The sequence below is a fragment of the Protopterus annectens genome, chromosome 12.part0, assembly GCF_019279795.1.
Source record: "Protopterus annectens isolate FY-2018-M chromosome 12.part0, PAN1.0, whole genome shotgun sequence".
NCBI lineage: Eukaryota > Metazoa > Chordata > Ceratodontiformes > Protopteridae > Protopterus > Protopterus annectens.
The window spans coordinates 837,342,876-837,362,902 of NC_056746.1; the positions used below are offsets into that span (position 1 = coordinate 837,342,876).

At 40.6% G+C, this 20,027-nt stretch overlaps 1 protein-coding gene across 1 annotated transcript in view; it reads left to right on the forward strand.

Moving 5' to 3' along the window:
• Nucleotides 1–12,830: 12,830 nt before the first annotated feature.
• UCKL1 (uridine-cytidine kinase 1 like 1) overlaps nucleotides 12,831–20,027 on the forward strand; it is a 1,578,412-nt gene continuing 1,571,215 nt past the window's right edge. Inside the window, exon 1 of the mRNA XM_044089881.1 lies at nucleotides 12,831–12,963. Coding sequence (XP_043945816.1) covers nucleotides 12,872–12,963 — 92 coding nt within the window. The 5' untranslated portion in view covers nucleotides 12,831–12,871. The remainder of the gene's footprint in view (nucleotides 12,964–20,027) is intronic.

Genomic DNA, 20,027 nt, shown 5'->3' on the forward strand with positions numbered 1-20,027 from the left:
CTAATTTTTGTGAGATTAAGTGAAAGAGTAGTGTATGGGTAGGTGGAGGTCAGGGAGGATGCATACATTTGCAGAGCCAGTGTTTTTAAGGTAGTATTTGATGGCTAATTTGAATTGTTTGGAGGTGGGTTAGGTTCTTTATTTCAAGTGGAAGTTTGTTCCATGTAATAGAGGGGTAGTACCTATATAAGCTGCATCCTATCCTGGATTTTTGGTTTATGGACATTTAATAGGTCTTGGGAAGCACTTCGGAGATGTCTGGTAGGGGAATAGTAGGAGATGAGGGGTGATAGACTTGGGCAAAATTCAGGCTGGTATAGAATGGAGTGTATGATCTGGAGCTGAGATTGTAGTAACATATGAGGTAGTTCGAGCCAGTTCAGGTGTTTTAAGGAGAGACAGTGATAGGATTTATATGGCTGTTGTGTTGCGAATCGAGCAATCTTATGGTAGGTTGATTCTAATTTGGTTAGTAGGGTAGTGTTCAAATTTGTCAGTATTTGAGAACAATATGTTACGCAGGGTAGAAGATAGGGATGAGTAAGAGAGATTCTAGCTTCAGGGGTGAGGTGGTATTTTTTGTTTCTATAAAAGAGACCTAGCTTTTGGTGGGTTTTTTTGATACAATAGTTAATGTGTTGATCAAATTTTAGTTTGTCATCGATGGTAATGCTAACTAGTTTTGTACTAGTTTCAACTTCTATATGAGTATTGTTTAGGGAGGTTATAGAGAAGAAAGATTTGATATGGTTTGCAGATTTTGGCAGGAAGAGTAGCAATTTTGTTTTTTTGGGGGGGTTGAGGATGAGTTGGTTATTAGTTATCCATGTCTCAACAGCACTGAAGGATCTTTGTGTAGTTGACAGGAGTTCACAGGGTGAGACAGCAATGGTGATGACAGTGGAGTCACCAGCATATTGTACAAGTGTAGACTGAGAACAAGAGGTATGAAGTGAGTTAAAATATTAAAGAGCAGAGGCCCAAGAATAGATCTTTGGGGACACCGGTTTTAACTGATAGAGGGTTGGATAGCACAGACTCCCATCTTACTGATTGCTGCCTTTCAGCGAGATAGCTAGAGAACCATGAGACTGCATTGAGGGAGAAGTTTAAGTCTGTAAGTTTTTTTAGTAGCAGAGCATGGGAGATAGTGTCAAAAGCCTTTGAGAGGTCAAGGAATAGGCAGGATATGAGTTTATGGTTGTCTTTGGCTAGAGTTATAGTGTTGAGAAAGGATAGTAGAGCTGTGGTTGTGCTGTGCTTGGGGCGAAAGCTGTGCTGTGTGGGGGTTGAGTAGATTTTCCTGTGTGAGATAATGCATAACTTGTTTGTGTATACATTTCTCTACGACTTTAGAGAGAGGGGAGAGGATAGCGATAGGTCTGAAGTTAGATATTTCTGTGGAGTTACCTCCTTTATGTATAGGAAGAGTGTAAAACTGTTTCCATATAGATGGGACTTTGGACTCAGAGATGGAGCGATTGATTAGGACAGATATAGGCATAGCAATGGAGTGTGCAGCAATCCGGAGAAAATATAAAGGGATATTGTCAGCAGATACAGAGCAGGGTTTGAGCTTAGAGTGTAAAATTTTGATATAGTTAATGGAGACAGGCTTGAGAGAGGAGTTAAATGAGTTAGTGGTTGAAGGGGGTACAGCCGGGTTTGAAGTATTGTTGTTTGAGGGTTAGGGTTAAAAAGTTTGGAAATTGATTTGATAAAGTAGGTGTTGAAAGTGTTGGCAGTCTCTGCAGTTGACCTGTCAGGACATGGGTTTGGTGAAGTTGGGTTTCCAGGATATAGTATCTGGTTGACAGCGTTCCATAATTGTTTGGGGTCAGATTTTAAAGTTTTAGGAGGATTGTAGTAGAAATCTTTTTTGTCTTTGTTGATGAGTTTTTTGGTTAGCTTTCTAAGTTCTTTGTACTTTTGGAGGTCAGTTGGAAGTTTAGATTGTATCCATATTTTCCAAGCCCTATTTATTTTTTTCATGTTGGTATGGGTGGTTTTAGATAACCAAGGTGACATGTTAGCTTTTACCAGAACTTTTTTGGGTGGGGCTAGAGAATTCAAAATGCTAAGGAAGGTTGAGTTGAAGGCATTAACTGCATCATCCAGTGGGAGCTGAGCAAGGAAATTCCAGTTTATACTAGAGAGAAGGTTTAGAAATATATCTGGGTTAAAGTTGGACAGTTTGTGGCAGGTGATAAACCAGTGTGGTTTAGGCGGATGGGTGGTATATCTGAGCAGTTTTATAGGTAAGTGATCACTCAAGGAGTCAGGCAGAGTTTCAAAGTTATGATATTTGCTAGGATTTGATACAATTATCCAATCTATCAGGGAGCTTTGAGAATGGGAGTAATTAGAATGGGTAGGTTTAGTGATTAGTTGCGTAAATCCATAAAGATTTATGCGTTGTGGTGAGTTTAAATTGTTGAGGTTCAGCCAATTAATGTTGATGTCCCCAAGAAGGATAGTTTCATTGGGGAAGTTTAGAGAGAGGTAAGAGAGTATATTTTCCAGTAGGGGAATGTTGTCCCCTGGTGGGATGTATATGGCTACAACTGTGATGGTGGTATAGTCATTGAGTTTAAGGTTTGCTACTAGTAATTCAGCAGGTGCAAAGGAGGGGATTGATTGCTTGGGATGGGAGAGAGTGAGGTTATTTGAGTAAACTATGGCAATGTCCACCTCCTTTTATATTTAAAACATCTAGCGTTCGAGGTCTTCCGCGCCTTAAAGATCCTATGTACATCGGAGCGTTCATACTAACGCTCCTAGCCTTATAGAAGTACGCATAGTGTTATCTGAACCGAATACAGCCTATAAGCTGATATTTAGGTATTTAAACTCGGCGACAGCGCCCAGCTTCTGTTAAAAACATTATGCGCAACCAGAACGTTCACACAGGCTCTGTACTTAAAAGAGTTTTCTGAAGTGAACATAGGTTAGACGCTGATATTCATGTATTTATACTTAGCGACATCGCCCAGCTTTTCCTAAAGAAGTTGTGCGCAACCAGGGTGTTACACAGGTTCCGTACTCAGTCCTTCTTAACCAAATATAGGTTAGGAGCTGATATCACTATATTTAGAGTCAGCGACATCGCTCAGCTTCTCTTAAAGAATTGTAAGCAACCACAGCACTCACACAGGTTCCGTACTCTAAGTGCTTCTGTAATGAATAAAGCCTAGAAGCCGATACTACAGTATTTAAATGTAGCGACATTGCCCAGCTTCTCTTATGAAGGTTGCGCGCAATCAGAGCATTAACACAGGTTTCGTCTTTGCCGCAAACATACTCGGCAACTACATACCCTTATCTGTTGATATTAAGCAGTGCCCCACACAGCTATAGTGCACAGAATGCTGCTAAGAGCCGTTTAATGTGAATGTTTGTACAACCTCATGGTTACAGTTATTTACTATTTTCCCGCTTTTACCATTTTTTCAATGTGGTTTAACCTACAATGCATTCAGTATGCTATGATGTTATAAATGTTGTTTTTTAACTTGAATGCAGACTTATAACTTAGAGTGACTTCACTTCCAGTGCAAACTATATGCTACGATATTATACATGCTGTTTCCTGTGTTTACTGACCTGGTGATAGAAACAGACATTTACTATTGTCCTGCTTACTATTTTACAACTTGTGGCTTTGCTTTTAGTACATTCCAAATGCTATGATGATATGAATGTTGTTTCTTGTGCTTACTGACCTAGTCATATTGTGTAAATAACAGCTGTAACACAACTCACTTTTCACTTTTCTTTTGCTCTCCAGCTCTTTCTTCCTGGCTAGCCCCTTGTGTGTGTGGCCTGGTGGACACCTACTCTAAAGGAAATATTCTACACTCCCAGCCAATTGCTCTAGCAACTCCATCAAACCTTGCTGCCTCCACAAAGCTTCTCCCTGACTTAATGAAAGTACGTGATACTGCTACCAGACCTTGAACTATTAGTTTGTTTGCCCTGATAGGTGCTTTGTCTGCTCTCTGCCAGGAAAGCCAGCAGCCTAACCCCCTTTGTCTTCTATCCTCTTCTTTCCCCTCTGTGAGTTCCACAGGCTTGCTCCCTTCCCCCTTCATTCTAACCCAGACCTGGGTTCCCCCTGGTGTACCAAAGGCAATTTCTGCTTTTGTCCACTAGATGGTACCCTCCCCCCACTAATACCTAGTGCTACTCACTCACTACAGCTTTTTCTGTATACCCTTACTTTTCTCTCACTCTCTGCTACATTCTAACACTTCATACTATTACCTTCCTTTTTTCCTCTTACCACTTTCACACTCCTGCCCATTCCACGCCACTAATTCAAACCCCCCTCTACCTTCCTTCTGTTTCAACACCTCACTGATAGGTTTCTGATCTCTTCTGTGTGCATTGGTTCTTCCCTGCCCCCAAATCTCACCCGCCCCCAGCATCCCTAGCTTTATCCATATAATAGCCACTCCCCTTCATATCATAAACCTATCACAATCCAAATCCCTGGAAACACCCATTCCTTTTCCCGCTTTTTCTAACTCACTCATCTGAGTAAGTAAGTGAGTAAAAAGTTTTATTTTTCTAATCACCATGAATATGGGAAAAATAGTAATCCTGTACTTTTTACTATCTCTATTAGCTAGCTTATACCATATTAGTAAATATGAAGACCAACCATATATAGGTTACCACTTCCCCAGAAAACAAACAACAGCATTAGGGTCTCAAATTGCTCTTAAACTCCACTACCAACAGTCCGACCTTTTTAAAGCCAATATCATCCACTACCATCGAAGCAAAGTTAACCTCAACTATCATAAAAACAAGCTATCCCAGAAACTAGTACAAAAATTCAAAAAACTCCTAGAATACATCAGTAAAAATATCTCAAGGGCTGGAGATATCCACCCCAATCCTGGCCCTACATCAACAAGCAACCCTGACTGTCCTATGAATCTCCCTAAGACATCCCACTTGCTACAAATTTTCCATCTAAATATTAGAAGTGTCAACAACAAAGTGCATAATTTACATGCACTCCTAGATACTTACCTACCAGATACAATGTGTCTAACTGAAACATAGCTAAAGCCAGACATCAAAGACAATGAACTCATCCCACCTGGATATAATATATACAGGAATGATAGAAACAAAAAAAAAGGTGGCGGAGTTGCTGCACTCTTTAAAACTAACCTTAACGTTACCATTAATCCTACCCAACCACCGCAATTCTCTAATACTGAAATACTCACCTTAAAGATTCACTTGAACAAAGAAAAAAGTATTAACCTAATTGTTTTATATATCCCCCCCGGGAACAATGTCTATACATTGGAGAATATACTAAACTGGCTAATGAATAACTACCCACAAGAAAGTATAATTATGAGTGACGTTAACATTGATTGGTACCTATGCTCTAATGATAATAACCCCACTAACATCAACCTTCATGGTTACTCACAAACTATTACTACATCCACCAGAATGGGAAACTCTAATCAAAAAGAAAGCATTCTTGACTGGATCCTTATAAACAGTCACCCTCACACATATACGTCCGGAACCCTGCCTAATGAAATTAGTGACCACCTTATCACATATATTACTAAAATAAACCAGACAACTCCACTGTTCCAGTCTTTAGATCTATAAGAAACAAAAAAAACTTTGACCTCATAAAATTTAAAAATGAGCTGCAATCCTGTAACTGGACACCACTCATATATCTTCCCCTAGATGAAGCAGTAGAACATTTCAATACCACCTTTCTATCCATACTAGATACCCATGCCCCCAAAAGACTCATCAAAACTAAAACAAAGATTGCCCCTTGGCTCTCAACTGAATCTAAACTTAAAATAAAACTCAGAAATAAAGCTTGGAATACCTGACGTATAACCAAAACAATCCTAGACCGTACGAAATTCCAACAACTAAGAAATGCAACGAAAAAAGCCATAGTAGCTGACAAAAAAAAACTTTTATTGTTTGTTACAGAATAAGCACCAAAATAACCCTCAGAAATTCTGGGCAGGCTTGAATAACCTTCTCCACCCAGGTAAATCATCTACTCCAACTCCTGAAACAGCAATGGATAAAGACCCCATAGAAATAGCCAATACCTTCAATATGTTCTTTACAAACATTATCAAAACCTTAGCAAACCAACTATCCTCTTGTAGCCAACCGATCATGGAAACACTACCACAACCTTTAAAGACCTTCTTCCTAAAAAGTGTCCCTACATCTTCAATAAGAGCCCTTTTACAGAAACTTAAGCCATCTACCCCCTCTGCAGACCTACTCCCAGCAGAATACCTTCAAAAAGCTGCAGATGTTATAGCCTATCCAGTTTCTATCCTCATTAATCGAACTTTCTCGGAGTCAATAGTACCAACTTTATGGAAAATATCCCATGTAATACCACTCCATAAAGGAGGGACATCCACTGAATTATCTAACTATAGGCCCATAGCGTTAATGTCCCCATTAGCCAAAATTATGGAAAGATGTATGCACAAACAGCTACTCCACTATCTTATCCATAACAACCTACTAGCCAACTCCCAGCATGGTTTCAGACCCAAACACAGTACCACAACTGCCCTTCTCTCCTTCACTGACACAATAAACCATAACCGTAATGACAAGAAAGTGTCCTCTGCCTTATTTCTAGACCTATCAAAAGCATTTGATATGGTCAACCATCAACTACTCATGGAAACCTTAAAAAACCTCTACCTGGATAACTTGACACTAGACTGGTTTAAAGCCTACCTCTCAGACAGGAAACAAGCAGTATTGTGGCAGAATACTCTCTCCACTTTACTACCAAATACCATTGGGGTCCCTCAAGGGTCCATTTTGGGGCCACTTCTTTCTCGGTCTTCATTAATGACCTCCATACAGTCATTCCCGAGGCCACCTGTATTCAATATGCGGACGACTCAACACTGGTTTGTTCGGATACATCTCCAGACAGACTATTAACTAAAACCCAAAATTGCTTCACCAAAGTCGAAAACTGGCTATTAGGACGACAGTTAATCCTAAATCCTAAAAAAACTAAATTATTGATCTTTCAACCAACTCACAAAAATCACCTTATTGATGTCTCCATAACATCCAAAAATGGTACTATCATTTCCCCAGACCCCCACACGAAATTGCTAGGAGTTACTATTGATAATAAACTGAAATTCGACATACATATCAACCTGTCCATCAAAACAGTAAACAAAAAATTAGGATCGCTCTATAGAATTAAAAACTTCCTAACACCAAGTACTAAAATCACCATTGCCCGAACACATTTGCTCTCCACCCTTCTTTATTCATCTGCAATATTCACCAATCTTAACAAAACCATACTTGATAAACTATCCAGCTCATATAATCATATAGCTAGATTTGCAGCAGGAACTCCATACAGGACCCATCACTGCACCAACCTCAAAAACCTAACATGGATTGAACTCCCTAACCTTGTTAGAATTACCCAACTCACTGAGGTATATAAAATTCTCAAAAACCCCGACAATTGTCCTTCACTTCAGAACCTAGTCCTTCTATACTCTAATCTTAACAGTCTACGTTCTGCAAACAGACCACTCATAAAGATGGTCAAAGCTTACAATACTGGAGGAGATGCACTCTTTCCAAACGCCGTTGGAAAAGTCTGGAACTCTCTTCCCACCAGTATTCTTTCCTCTACCTCTCTACCCCATTTCAAGAAACAACTGTTTCACCACTATCAGAAGCACTGGCTTTGCCAATGCTCATCTCCTGACTGACATCTCCTAGTCTCTATTATCTACTTGAATTGTTCATTGTCTTCATTTTTTTTATTTCCTTATATGCATTGTTAACAAATGAATTTTGCAACCTGATTGTTTGTTTGACTTTTGACTGTTTCTCTCTCTGTAATATTATAATTTTGGAAATGTCTGTATTTTGTATAATGATGGAGCTTTTCTCCCCGGGCCTCCGCTGAAAAAGGACATTGTATCCAGTCGGATTTTTCCCGGTTAACAAATGTAAAATAAATAAATAAATAAATAAAAAATTTAGGCGGTCTTGGCAAAGTATGTTATATCCAGGAGGGAGGATGTGTTGATCATGATTTTGTGGTTTAAGGCAGGTTTCAGTTAGAGAGCTTATATATGGGGTGTAATTCGATACCCATGCATGAAATTGGCTGAGTTTGTTAAGGATGCTTTGAGTATTAATAGAATAGAAGGAGATATGCTTATAGTTATGGATAGTGGGCTGAATTTGGGGGTAGTATTTTGTGGGGTGGTAGAGTTTATAGCAGGACCAGGATTTGGATGTATGTCACCAGATAAGAGCAGGGTTTTAAGGAAATAGTAAGGTTTCATTTGTACTGAGTAGTTATGAAAGTGTTTTGATTTACCCTTAGATGTGAGGGGGCTGGAGGGAGGAATTTTTATTTTAGGAAGTGGTATATTTATTGGAAGGATTGATGCGCCAATGAGTATAAACTGCTGAGGGTGACAGAAGATGTTAGGAAGTAGGTAAGTGGGGTTGATGTGATAATGTGAAGAAAGAGAAGTGGTGGTAGACATAGGACAGAATTTGTTGCTAGTGTTATCTTTGGAGAGGGAGGGAGGTGTTATGGTTAAGTAAACAGGTAGTTGGATGAGTTTGGATCGAATTCAGAGTCTAGGATTTGTTAGTAAGTAGTAGAAGGTGTCTGAAGTATGTTAGCAAGAGTGGAGATATGTCAGGTGTAAAGAAGTAAGGTATGTTAGAAATAGGCTGTTGGTGGTAACTTAGAGTCAGGAAAGAGAGGAGCCTGAGGGTGGGAGGGAAGATTTCTGGTTAGCTATAAAATGAAATTATATGGGGGTGGGTGGCAATGGGGGTGGTAGGAGAGCAAAGTAAGCCCGAGTGTAGTGAGGGTGAATGGAGCGGGGCCCACACCTGGAACAGAGGACAACATAGAAAACAATCAATATAAATATGTAAAACTGCATTCAATAAGGTGCAGATATGTTTGTGTCTGCAGAAATCATTCTGGCTAACCTTAAATTGCCGTTTGACAAGTATGGATGCCAACTATTGTAATGTAAATAAGAGTTGGAGAAGGCTGGCTTCCTATAAATATTAAATTTGAACCACCTATTTTTCTTTCTTATAGTTATGTCCAAATAATTTATAGCTTCCAATGTATGTTGTTGAGTGAATTTTAAAAATAAGTTGTGTTACTGATATAGCCATGAACTTAACAACCTCATTAGCTGTTGAGAACCATACAATAAAGATATCATCCAGGTACCTTAAATATAGTTTTATATGTGATATAAAAATAAAATCCCTGTCCCACTTCCACATAACCATACTGACATATATGGTGATACAAACTGCCACCATTACTATTCCCTGGATTCATAGGTTCATAGGTTGGTACTAGGCTATCAGCCCTAGGGCCTATACAAGCCTAGCCATAATAATTCCCTGGCTATTTCTTCCCACATTATTTACTTTCCTGGACCCCTGTCTAGCAGGGCGACTGACGTGATCCCTGGGGTGAATTTCCTCTCTTCCATCCAAACGTCAAGGTTCCTCTTGAAGAGGTCCAAAGAGGCACTCTGCTTGACATGTATGGGCAATCTATTCCAGAGTCTGGGGAGTCTCTGGGTCAGGAACCTATCCCTCCAGCATGTTTTGTTTATTGTGATGACAAGGTTTAGATCCCTGGAGCGTGTAGCTCTGAGGGATTGGGATTTCTTTAAGTGTAGCATGTCCAACAGCTCTGGGTTTGACATGGCCTTGTATGTTAAGCAGAGATCGCCTCTGAGTAGACGATATGCGACAGAGTATAGCTGGAGTTTTTTAAGGCGGTCAGCGTAGGGCATCTGCTTTAGGCCTGTGATTCTTTTAGTGAGGTATTTCTGAGGCCTTTCCAGTTGTTGCAGATGTCTTGAGAGGTACATACCAAATGGGGTGTTGTATTCTATAATGGGTCTAATGAGGGATGAGTACAGTGGGACAATAACCTCCTTTTTTCCTGAATGAAAAGCCCTTCGTGATGAGGTGTGCCACATAGAAGGATTTCCTGACTGTTGTGGCGATGTGGTTATCGAAGGTGAGACCACTGTCCACCTGTGTCCCTAAGTCTCTTATCACACTTTCTGTGTTTAGTGTACTGCCACCTATATGGTAATTCATGGATACATGTTTTTTCCCAAAGGGGATAACAATACATTTCTTGGCATTGAGCTTGAGCCCATGGCTCTGGCACCAAGCATCTGTTTCTGTAAGGCCCTTTTGTAGAGTATCCACATCATTTGGGGATTCAATAATGGCTCCCAGTTTGCAGTCATCTGCAAACTTTGTTAGCCAGAGTCCCTTAGTGTTGACCTGTACTTCAGAGAAGTAGATGCCAAACAAGAGCAGCCCCAGGACTGAACCCTGAGGTACTCCACTTGTCACTTGTCTGGAGCTGGATTTGGAGTCGGCTACTTTTACAGTGTGGGTTCTATCAGTAAGCCATTTAGCAACCCATTGGGTGACATAGGGATTAATACCCAACTTAGTAGGTTTATCTATGATTCCAGAGTGGGGGATGGTGTCAAAGGCCTTGGCAAGGTCTAGATAGGCTGTATGGACCACCTTACCCTTGTCCATGGCTCTGGAGACTGCTTATAATGTTCACCCTCACAAAAAAGAAAATTATTGTCCAAGATTAATTCCGTAAAATCAACTAATAATCTTATATCCACTGATGAAAGAAAAGGATAACTAACTAATCAATGCCTCACCAAACATCTCCAAACACATCTAATGTGGAATACTTGAATGCAAGTCAACTCTCTCTATGGTTAAAAAAAATTTGTTTATCTCATAACTTTTTCTTGATTTTTCCAAGGAAATCCCATAAAACTTTTAATAAATAAATATTGTAATCATAGATTTAAACTTCCTATCAATATAAGTAGCAAGAGAGCAGGTTTTTGAGCCCTACATTGCTACAATACATCTAAATGGAAAATGTATTAAATCCTTATGAACCTTTGGGATTCCGATTAATGTAGGTGTAATTGGATTTGAAGTTTGTAAAAATCTAAAAGTATTCACAGCAATAATGTTCTGAGTGAGGTCAATTTTCCTATAAGCAATGTTAATTTCATTTCTAGAAACTACCATATATTTATTTGTATCTGGTAATAAACTGTATATTTCTGTTATATACTCTATATTGCCCATTACTACCAGACCACTTCCCTTATCTGGTTACATAACCCCGCCAGAGGGGTTGTTACTAAGTTCATATAAAAATTTTCTTTCATTGTTTGCAGATTAGAAATTCTTTTCTTCCGCTTACCAGCATATAAGCTATAAATATCTTTTTTACAACTTTTCTCAAATGATTGAATTAAAAGTGAAGTAGGGAGATTAAATGTCCTTTTTTCATAAACAATATTTTCGTTGAATCATGAGTAACATCCCTTTCCTCAAAATAACATTTAAGGTTTAGCTTCCTTGTAAACAATTTTAAACCAACAAGAGTCTTAGCTAAATCACCACAACGTTGAGGAATAAATGCAAGTCTTTTTTTCCAGTAAATTATCTGTAATGGTGAGGTGACTGTAATTAAAATATTTCTAGTATACACAATGCCATTATCTGACTAATTACAAGTTGTAAGGGACATTCCAACCCCTACCCACTCCTTGACTTCTGTTTTTGTATCTACCTCTTGTTTTGTCTGATACTGACTGATGATTTGATATTGTATCCAACTTTTGTTTCTCCTTGATTTGCCATATTCTGCAGCATTCACAGAGCGGGATTGTTAAAGAAGCATCTAAATCAAAATCAGAAATGTTATTGATATGGTAATATTACTACTACCATTTTCTACATTATGTATAGGAAGCCAACCTTTTCCAACTTCTATTTACATTATAATAGTTGGCATCTGATCTCACAAAATAGAAGTCTTGCCAAAGGTCATTTGGTTAGGTTGGCCAGAGTGATTTCTAAAGATACTATATTTCATGATGTTATCCTAATGATTTTCTAAGGTACATTGGTGAAGAAGTTACGTTGGATAGGGGCACTAAATATCTGCTCCTCCTTGACGTATGGCTGGAGACATCTAGTTATAGTAATAATGCTAATACAGCGGTGATTTACGAGGCAGCCATGATTTTGGAATATAACCCTAAACAGGTTTCATTAAGGGCATAATTAATAAAAACCTGGAAGATTTTTTTTTTTTTTTTACTAGTGGAAACCAGGTTAGTGTTTTGGGTCATAGGCCTTTTTATTTATAAAAATATTTTAACTTGAGTAATAAGTTTGAGAGGAAAGAAATACTCGCACTACATTGAGGAAAAGGGCAAATTGAAACCACTGATGATGAAGTCACTAAATGCTGACATACATTGCAGTTTCAGACTGCATACATTTCAAAATATACACGCTAATACAAAACTTATTCTAGAAACTTTCTAGGTTTGTGAGAGCACGATTTTAGAATCTGTCCATGTTTTTGCGCCTTTGTCCACCCATTACTTTTGACTTTGTTTAGATTTCTTGCGTTAAGAGGTAGCGCTGCGGTACGGAGTTAGATTAATGTAGTAGGAGAGAGTTTGATAAATTGTTTTATATGGTTGCACAATTTGTTTTTCTGTAATTAAAAATTAAACATTTAAATAAATGTATCACAACTACAATTCTTTCCAGAAAAGAACCCAAGTTCAAAGTTCAAGACGCCAAGCGCTCCTGGTAACTGTAGTTTATCTTCCCATAAAAATTCTAAGGGGGAGGAGGCGGGGCTGGCGAAAACTAGGACTTGAGCTCTCACGCTGACCTATCTTGTCTTTCTGTTCAGTTACTTCAGTAAATCATGGCTGCTTCCGAAGTGAAGGCGCATGGATTACGACGACGGTCAAGCTGTTGGAGTAATACTCAGGAACAATTGGGATCTGAACCTGAGCGGTAAATATACATACTTTTTTGGGTTGCGGTAACAGATCTGCCGAGAAGGGAATTAAACATCCCGCCCCTCCCCATTAAACTGCAGAGAGGGGCGGGGCAGCAGGAGGTGTAAGTGAGTACATCTCCCACCCCTTCCCTGTTGATATTTTGAGATCGGATAAACACGAGTTCTTGCTTTGTAAAAAAAAAAAAGTAAAACAAGTCATAATTAAGATCAGTAGAAATCACAGAAAATGTAGAGAACGAACTGTTTTCAAATAGAGTAATGACAGCCCTAAACTGACATCACTAATACGCTGTTGAAGCTAGGTCCTGTAGGACTGTACTAGCATTCCGTCATAAAATATTTTGATTTCTTTTAATTTGCTTAGCCTTACAGACTGGGTCAGTAATGCCTGTCATTAGGGCCACGCATATTGTGGGAAAATGTGTTGCTGTGGTGGTTAACTATTTAAATGAATTGCAGTTGTGTTTAATTTTGTTCCTGGTGGGGGGCCTTTGTGCAGTTATTTTTGGTGCAGTCTGTAACTCTTTTAAGTGTCGTGACCGTGACAACTTTGTACGGTGGGTGCTGTGGCCGTGACAACTTAGTACCTTTCAAGAAGGTGGATGATATGTAAATGGTGCTTTTGGCTAATAATTTGGATATCATTTTACTACACTCACACGCATGAAAAGGCACAGCTAAACATGTTCGGGTTCCAGAGTTTGCACTAGTTGGTTGAATTTGGGCATGTGTGCGTTTATGAGTGCGCCGCAGTGTACGTGAAATACAGTGTGGCTGTACTATTTTCAAAGTAAACTTTTGCAACTGTATTTTCCATTAATCCCAAACCTCCCCTTAAAACTAGAAATGTCTCCTTTAATAGATAATTTTATAATTTTATTTACTCATTCTTTGGCAACCGGCTTATCTCCACTAGGCTACTGGCCTCTTTTTAGTTGAGACCTGAGGTGATATTTATATACACCCAGGAAGTTAACCTACTCTTTTTTCCACACGTGTTGTGGGATCTTTAAGGTCTCGTCTAAGGGACATACCCGGTGCGTCGATTTTATCGACGTGAATGGGGGTCCAAAACGTGACCACTTGTTTGTTACGTTTGCATACTTCTTTTTCCCCCCAATAATTCTGTAAAAAGCCAAAAAATAATCTGAGGACAATCACTGATTAATTTTAGAAGTTTATAGAACGCTGTCGTTTGCATCAACGTGTATTTTCTGAAAAAAGTATAAAACTATGTTGTGTGGAATAATTGACTACATGTAAGTGTAATCTTCATCGATTTACCAGAGAATCAAAACATTTTACGAATGACGAGGGAGAAGTATTTGTTGCTGAAACAGTTTAGGCAAAACTGTGAAATTATCGTATGGTAGAATACGAGGATTCGTTTCACAGCTGTTACTGTCCTTTATGGTCTGGTAACTTCAGCACTAGGGAGTCTTGACAGATAATTGAGCTGAGTTTTTTTCCCTAGCATGTTTTGGTATATTCTTCTTGCCAGACTTTTGAAATTTTTGATTGATCATTGATTGATGTTATATTTCTGGTTCTGTTTGTGTTTGATTTGATGACTGGTTAGCTAATTGCCTTCATTTAAGTGCAAGCAGTAGCTTGCATATGATCTGTGAGCTGTATACTACTTGATGGGCATTGTTTAGGTACTAATTTGGTAATCAGTCTGTGTAGAATCCACGTTTAATCTCACATAGAATAGAAATAATAAGTAAGGCACATCATGGTCTGTGTTAACTCCTTTATTTAGTTTGTTTATGGGATAGTACAATGACAACAATAGACCATTTGCAGGCACAGCCCAGGTGAAGAAGTTCACAAAAATAAATAGGCTGCAAAATGAATGTGTGAAAACCAAAGGAGGCGGTGTTTCACTCCGTATTAGAGATAAATTCACCTCACGTCTAGTTAGACTGGACAACTCCATGGACTTACTAGAGGATTTCAGTATCTCGTCATCAACTGGGAAACCTACTGTAGCCCAAACTGGCTAACACAAAAGTTCCTTGACTTTGTGAATTCAAATGCCATGGAGCAAATTGCCCATATGCCAAGTGGAACAAACATTCTAGATCTGGTCCTCACCAACATAGGTAGATACTGGGCTATCTGCCCGAAGGCATATATTAGCCCACTCACATTGTGCGGTATTCACCACCCCTTTGGTTAGTTCCCTAGGCCCTTGATCTAGCAGCTAGTACCCTTGGCCCCTATCTAGTAGAGCTGTTGGTATGATCACTGGTGTGAACTTTCTGTTACCCATCCACTCGTCAAGGTTCCTCTTGAAGTGTGATAGTGAGGGGCTCTGTCTTATGTAGATTGGGACCTTGTTCCATAGCAAGGGAAGTCTTTGCGAAGGGAATCTATCCCTCCAGCATGTTCTATTCATTGTTGTGCTGAGGTTTATATCCCTAGAGTGTGTAGCAGCGAGTGGATTTGTTTTTGCTAAGATGGAGCATGTTCAACAGTTCTGGGTTGGACATGGCTCTGTACGTTAGACAGAGATCGCCTCTGAGAAGGTGGTATGCAACAGAAAAAAGCCTTAGTTTTTTCAATCGTGTTGCATAGGGCAACAGTTTGAGGCCAGTAATCCTCTTAGTGAGGTACCTTTGTGGTTTCTCCAGCTGCTGGAGATGCCTAGCCAGGTACATTCCAATTGGTGCATTGTACTCAGTAATGGGTCTGATGAGGGAATAGTAGAGGGGCACCACTACATCCTTAGATCTTTATGCGAACCCTTTTGTGATCAGATGGGTCACATAGAAGGATTTTCTAACCACCTTGGCAACATGGTTATCAAAGGAAAGCTGACTATCTACTTGGGTCCCTAGATCCCTTATTACTACTTCAGATTTCAGGGGGTTACCTCCTGTGTGGTAGTTTGCGGGTACTCTGTTTTTTCCAAAGGGGATTACTACGCATTTTTTAGCATTTAGCTTGAGACCATGGCTTTGACACCATGCATCATTCTCGTTAAGGCCCTTCTGGAGGATATCTATGTCGGCCGGAGACTCTATTATAGCACCCAGTTTGCAGTCGTCCGCAAACGTGGTCAGCCACAGCCCTTCAGTGCTTGCCTGTGCTTCTGAGAAGTATATGCCAAACAGGAGGGGCCCCAGGACAGAGCCCTGAGGCGCTCGTTAGTGGTCTGGATTCGGACATACTTTGTGGGATCTGTCTGAGAGCCAGTTTGCGATCCATCTTGTGACGTAAGGGTTTATGCCCAGGTTGGTGAGTTTATCAATAATACCCAAATGGGGAATGGTGTCAAATGCTTTAGCAAGGTCAAGGTAAGCCGTGTGTACCTCCTTTCCCTTGTGTATAGCCTGAGTAACTGTTTCAAAGAAGTCCACCAGGTTCAGGAGGCATGATCTGCCCTTGATGAAGCCAAACTATGTGGGGTCAAGTGTTTGGAGGTTCCCAATCTCTCCATTTATGAGTTCCATAATGATTCGCTCCATTGCCTTACAGATCAGACTGGTCAGGCTTGTTGGTCGGTAGTTCCCAGGGTCGGTTGTGGACCCACCCTTGTGCAGCAGAATCACCGTTGCTGTGCGCCATTCTATGGGCACATATCCTGTCGAGAGGCTGAGACTGAACAGGGTATTCAGATGTGGGGTTAATTAATTTTGGAGCTCGCGTATGACACAGCCCGGGACAGCATCTGGTCCCATGGAGGCAGTGTTTTTAGCTTTAGATAGAGCCTTATTAACCAACGTATCAGTAATAATTGGAGTTACACAATCCCCTGGAATAGTAATAGGCTCTGTAGGTGGTGGTGGTGGGGAATTTGCACTGAACCTGTCAGCCAAGATGTTGGCAATGTCAGTGGGGTCAGTGTATTTTGTTCCATTTTGTACTAGCTCAGAACAGACCTGAGCATTGCCATTTAGATTTTTGACGTAACCATAGAAGGCCTTATGGTTATCCTTGGCATCATTGGCAACTTTCTTTTCGAAATTGGCTTTAGTTGACTTGATGAGGGCCCTCAATTTCTTACTAAAGCTGATCAGGGAAGATTTTTCTACTTGAGATTTGGCTTTTTTTTTTTTGTATAAGTCTCCTCTCCTTATTGTATAGTTTGCTTAAGGACGGGGTCCACCAGACTGGTTTCTTTTTGCTTGAGGAAGCAGTTTTTGTTTTATTTGGGATAGCACAGTCCATGCAATCCTGAAGATGTATATAAAGTGCCTTGGTGTAGGATTCTGCATCCTGGATATCATTATCCTTCTGCAAGGGGATAGTGAAGCTTTCCACTTCTGATGCAAGTAGTTTGAAGTTTGCTTTGGAAAGGTTTTTTACAATGGTTTCTTTGACTGGGGGAGGTGGAGTGGTGGGGATGTCTAGGGTTATCAGTTTGTGGTCTGATCTGACCAGAGAGGGAGTGATAACGGGTGTGGTACAATGTGCGCCCATATTTGTGATGACTAAATCCAATATGTTGTCCCCTCTAGTGGGAGAACATTCCAGTTGTTCAAGGGCATTTGAGTTTATAAATTCTATGAACCGCTGGGCATAGGAGTTAGAACTTTGGCAGTTCACCCAGTCTATACCTGGGTAGTTGAAATCACCCAAAATTATGGTGTTGGGTAGGACCTTTATATTTTTCAATGCCTCAAGGAATGCTGAGTGAGCATCTTGGGACATGGTGGGCGATCTATAACAGGCTACAACTTGAAATGTGGTTTTGCCTGCTGATAGTTGCGCATGGATGATCTCTGGGGCATCTTGCTGCGCCACTAACCTGGAGATGTGGGTATCCTTGATGAATAGAGATACATCTCTGCCCTTTGTAATGCGATCCGGTAACTGAGGCCGGAAAGTATGATATGAATTGTAACCTGGTAGTGCTGGGGTGCTCTCTGGAGCCTTGAACCAGGTTTCCGTCACTGCACAAACATTGATTTTCTCCATACTGAGGAGTGCCTTGAGTGCGTGCATTTTGAGGTTGAGGCTTCTGGCGTTGAGTAGCATTACCCTTAGTTTTTGGATACCTGTGCTGGTTACGGTGGTTGGTTTGTCCTTTGAGCCTTGCCTAAAAAAAAGGCACTATGGGGACGGCAAGAGCCTTGGCCAGTATTTGAAAGCCTAGGGGTGACAGGTGCAAACCATCTCTGGCGAAACAGCGAGGCTTGTCTATCATGTCATCCCAGGCAGACAGACACTGGACCCCATTAGAATGACACCAGAAGCTTAGCCAATTGTTGAAATTGAACATTTTGTCTTTGTATTGTGGTATTATTCTAGGTGAAGGTAGTATGCTACTCAAGGTCAGGGTCATACCAGCTTGGGCTACATGATCAGAGAGCTCCTCAATGTCTCTTTTCATGTAGTCCAGGGCGGTACGTCTTAGATCATTCACACCAACATGTACAATGACAGCGTCATACTTGTACTTGTTCTGGAGTGACCTAAGTGCCTGTGTTATGTGGCGGATCCTAGCACCCGACAGGCAGCTGACAGTAACCGTCTCCATGTTCAGCCTGGTGAGTGGAACATCTGTGTGCCTTACTATAGAGTCTCCTATTACTAGCATGTTGGGTATGGTGTTTTGCCTTAGGGGCTGTCGTGAGGCACACTGCTGAGGTGAATTATGTGTTTTCTGGCTTGTGTTTGGAGGTGCAGGTTGCTTGCTTGTCTGTTTTGGAGGGCACTGTTTCTTTTTCAGATTTGTACCTACTGCCTCCAAATATGTTTTTGTGTATTTATGCGTATGTTTTGTCGGTGCTTGTTTTGTAGATCCATGTGTGACTGGTGGTATGATGCTAGTGTGTCTCTTCTCCTCTTGACTGTCTGTTACAGTCATGGGTTGAGAGCGCTTAGCCTCCATTCATATCAACTTTTGCAAGCAAGAAAATGCCGAAAAGTAGGCGGCAATGCAGTTTTTCTAAGAAATAAATCAGAAGAAAATACTTAAACTCTCAAAAGTGGCTCCTTTCTTCTCTCAGCGTTTTAACATGTCAAACAGGTGCTGCGTTTGCGCTCGTTTCCCGCCTTTCCTGTAACTAGTCTAGTCCTGATACAGATTTGCTGTATCCAGGACTGTTTGTAAGCGTCTGAGCCCCCCAAGCCTTTCTGTTTTGGAGGGAAGCCTTCTAGCTTATTATCAGTGGGAGTGGTAAGCACTAGATAGCCTATCTACCACAAAATGAGTGGTTTCTGGCCCAGAAATTGTAGTTTATTGAATGTCTGGGCAGTTTTTCCATCCATTTCAACTTTCTGGTTTTAAACCCCCTTTTGCACGGGTCTGCGCTTGTTTAAGCTCCACTCAGCAGCGCCGAGCTGAGGTAAACTATTACTGGTACCAGAAAGTCTGCTCTTCAGTTTTTCCCTTAGATCTTACTAGTTCTTTGTCTCGCACTTCAAATAGCCTAATCACTTTGCACTTCAACTGTTTTTTGTAGCAATTATTATAGCACACCTAAGAGCCATCAGCACTAGTCGTTCTTCACGGAAATAGCTCCAGTACTTAGTAGTTATGACCACCCCTCCTGGCATGATTAAAGGGAAGTTCCCTGTACTTTCTCCTATTAACTTGGTGCACTTGGGCATTCTGAGGCAGTGTAGCAACTGTCTCATGTACACAGATAACCCTCTCCACTTACCTCCAACACACAGACTTGTAAGAGATGCACTTATATCACCAAATTGGAAGCTATGCACTCTCCATCCAAGACCAGACTAGCCGATCAAGAGGAGAAGGTCGAAACCTGCACCACACCACATGGAACTCGTAGCCCTCCAGAACACCCACTCTCACAGCTGTCACATAAAAATACAAACCACACACCCACCTTCGCGGAGGCACTCAATAGAAATTTATCCAAACAGCAGAGACCTCCAAGACAGAAACGCACTTGATCACCACAACACACTATGTGCCTCTCTGTTGAGTCACCTATGATTAGTGTATTGGGCAAGGTGTTTAGCCTTAGGGGCTTAGGTTGAGGGACACACTGTGGAGCTCTCAGATTATGTGGCCCAAGCAGGTATGACACTAGTCCTGAGCAATATCCTACTGTCACCCAGAATGATACCGCAGTAC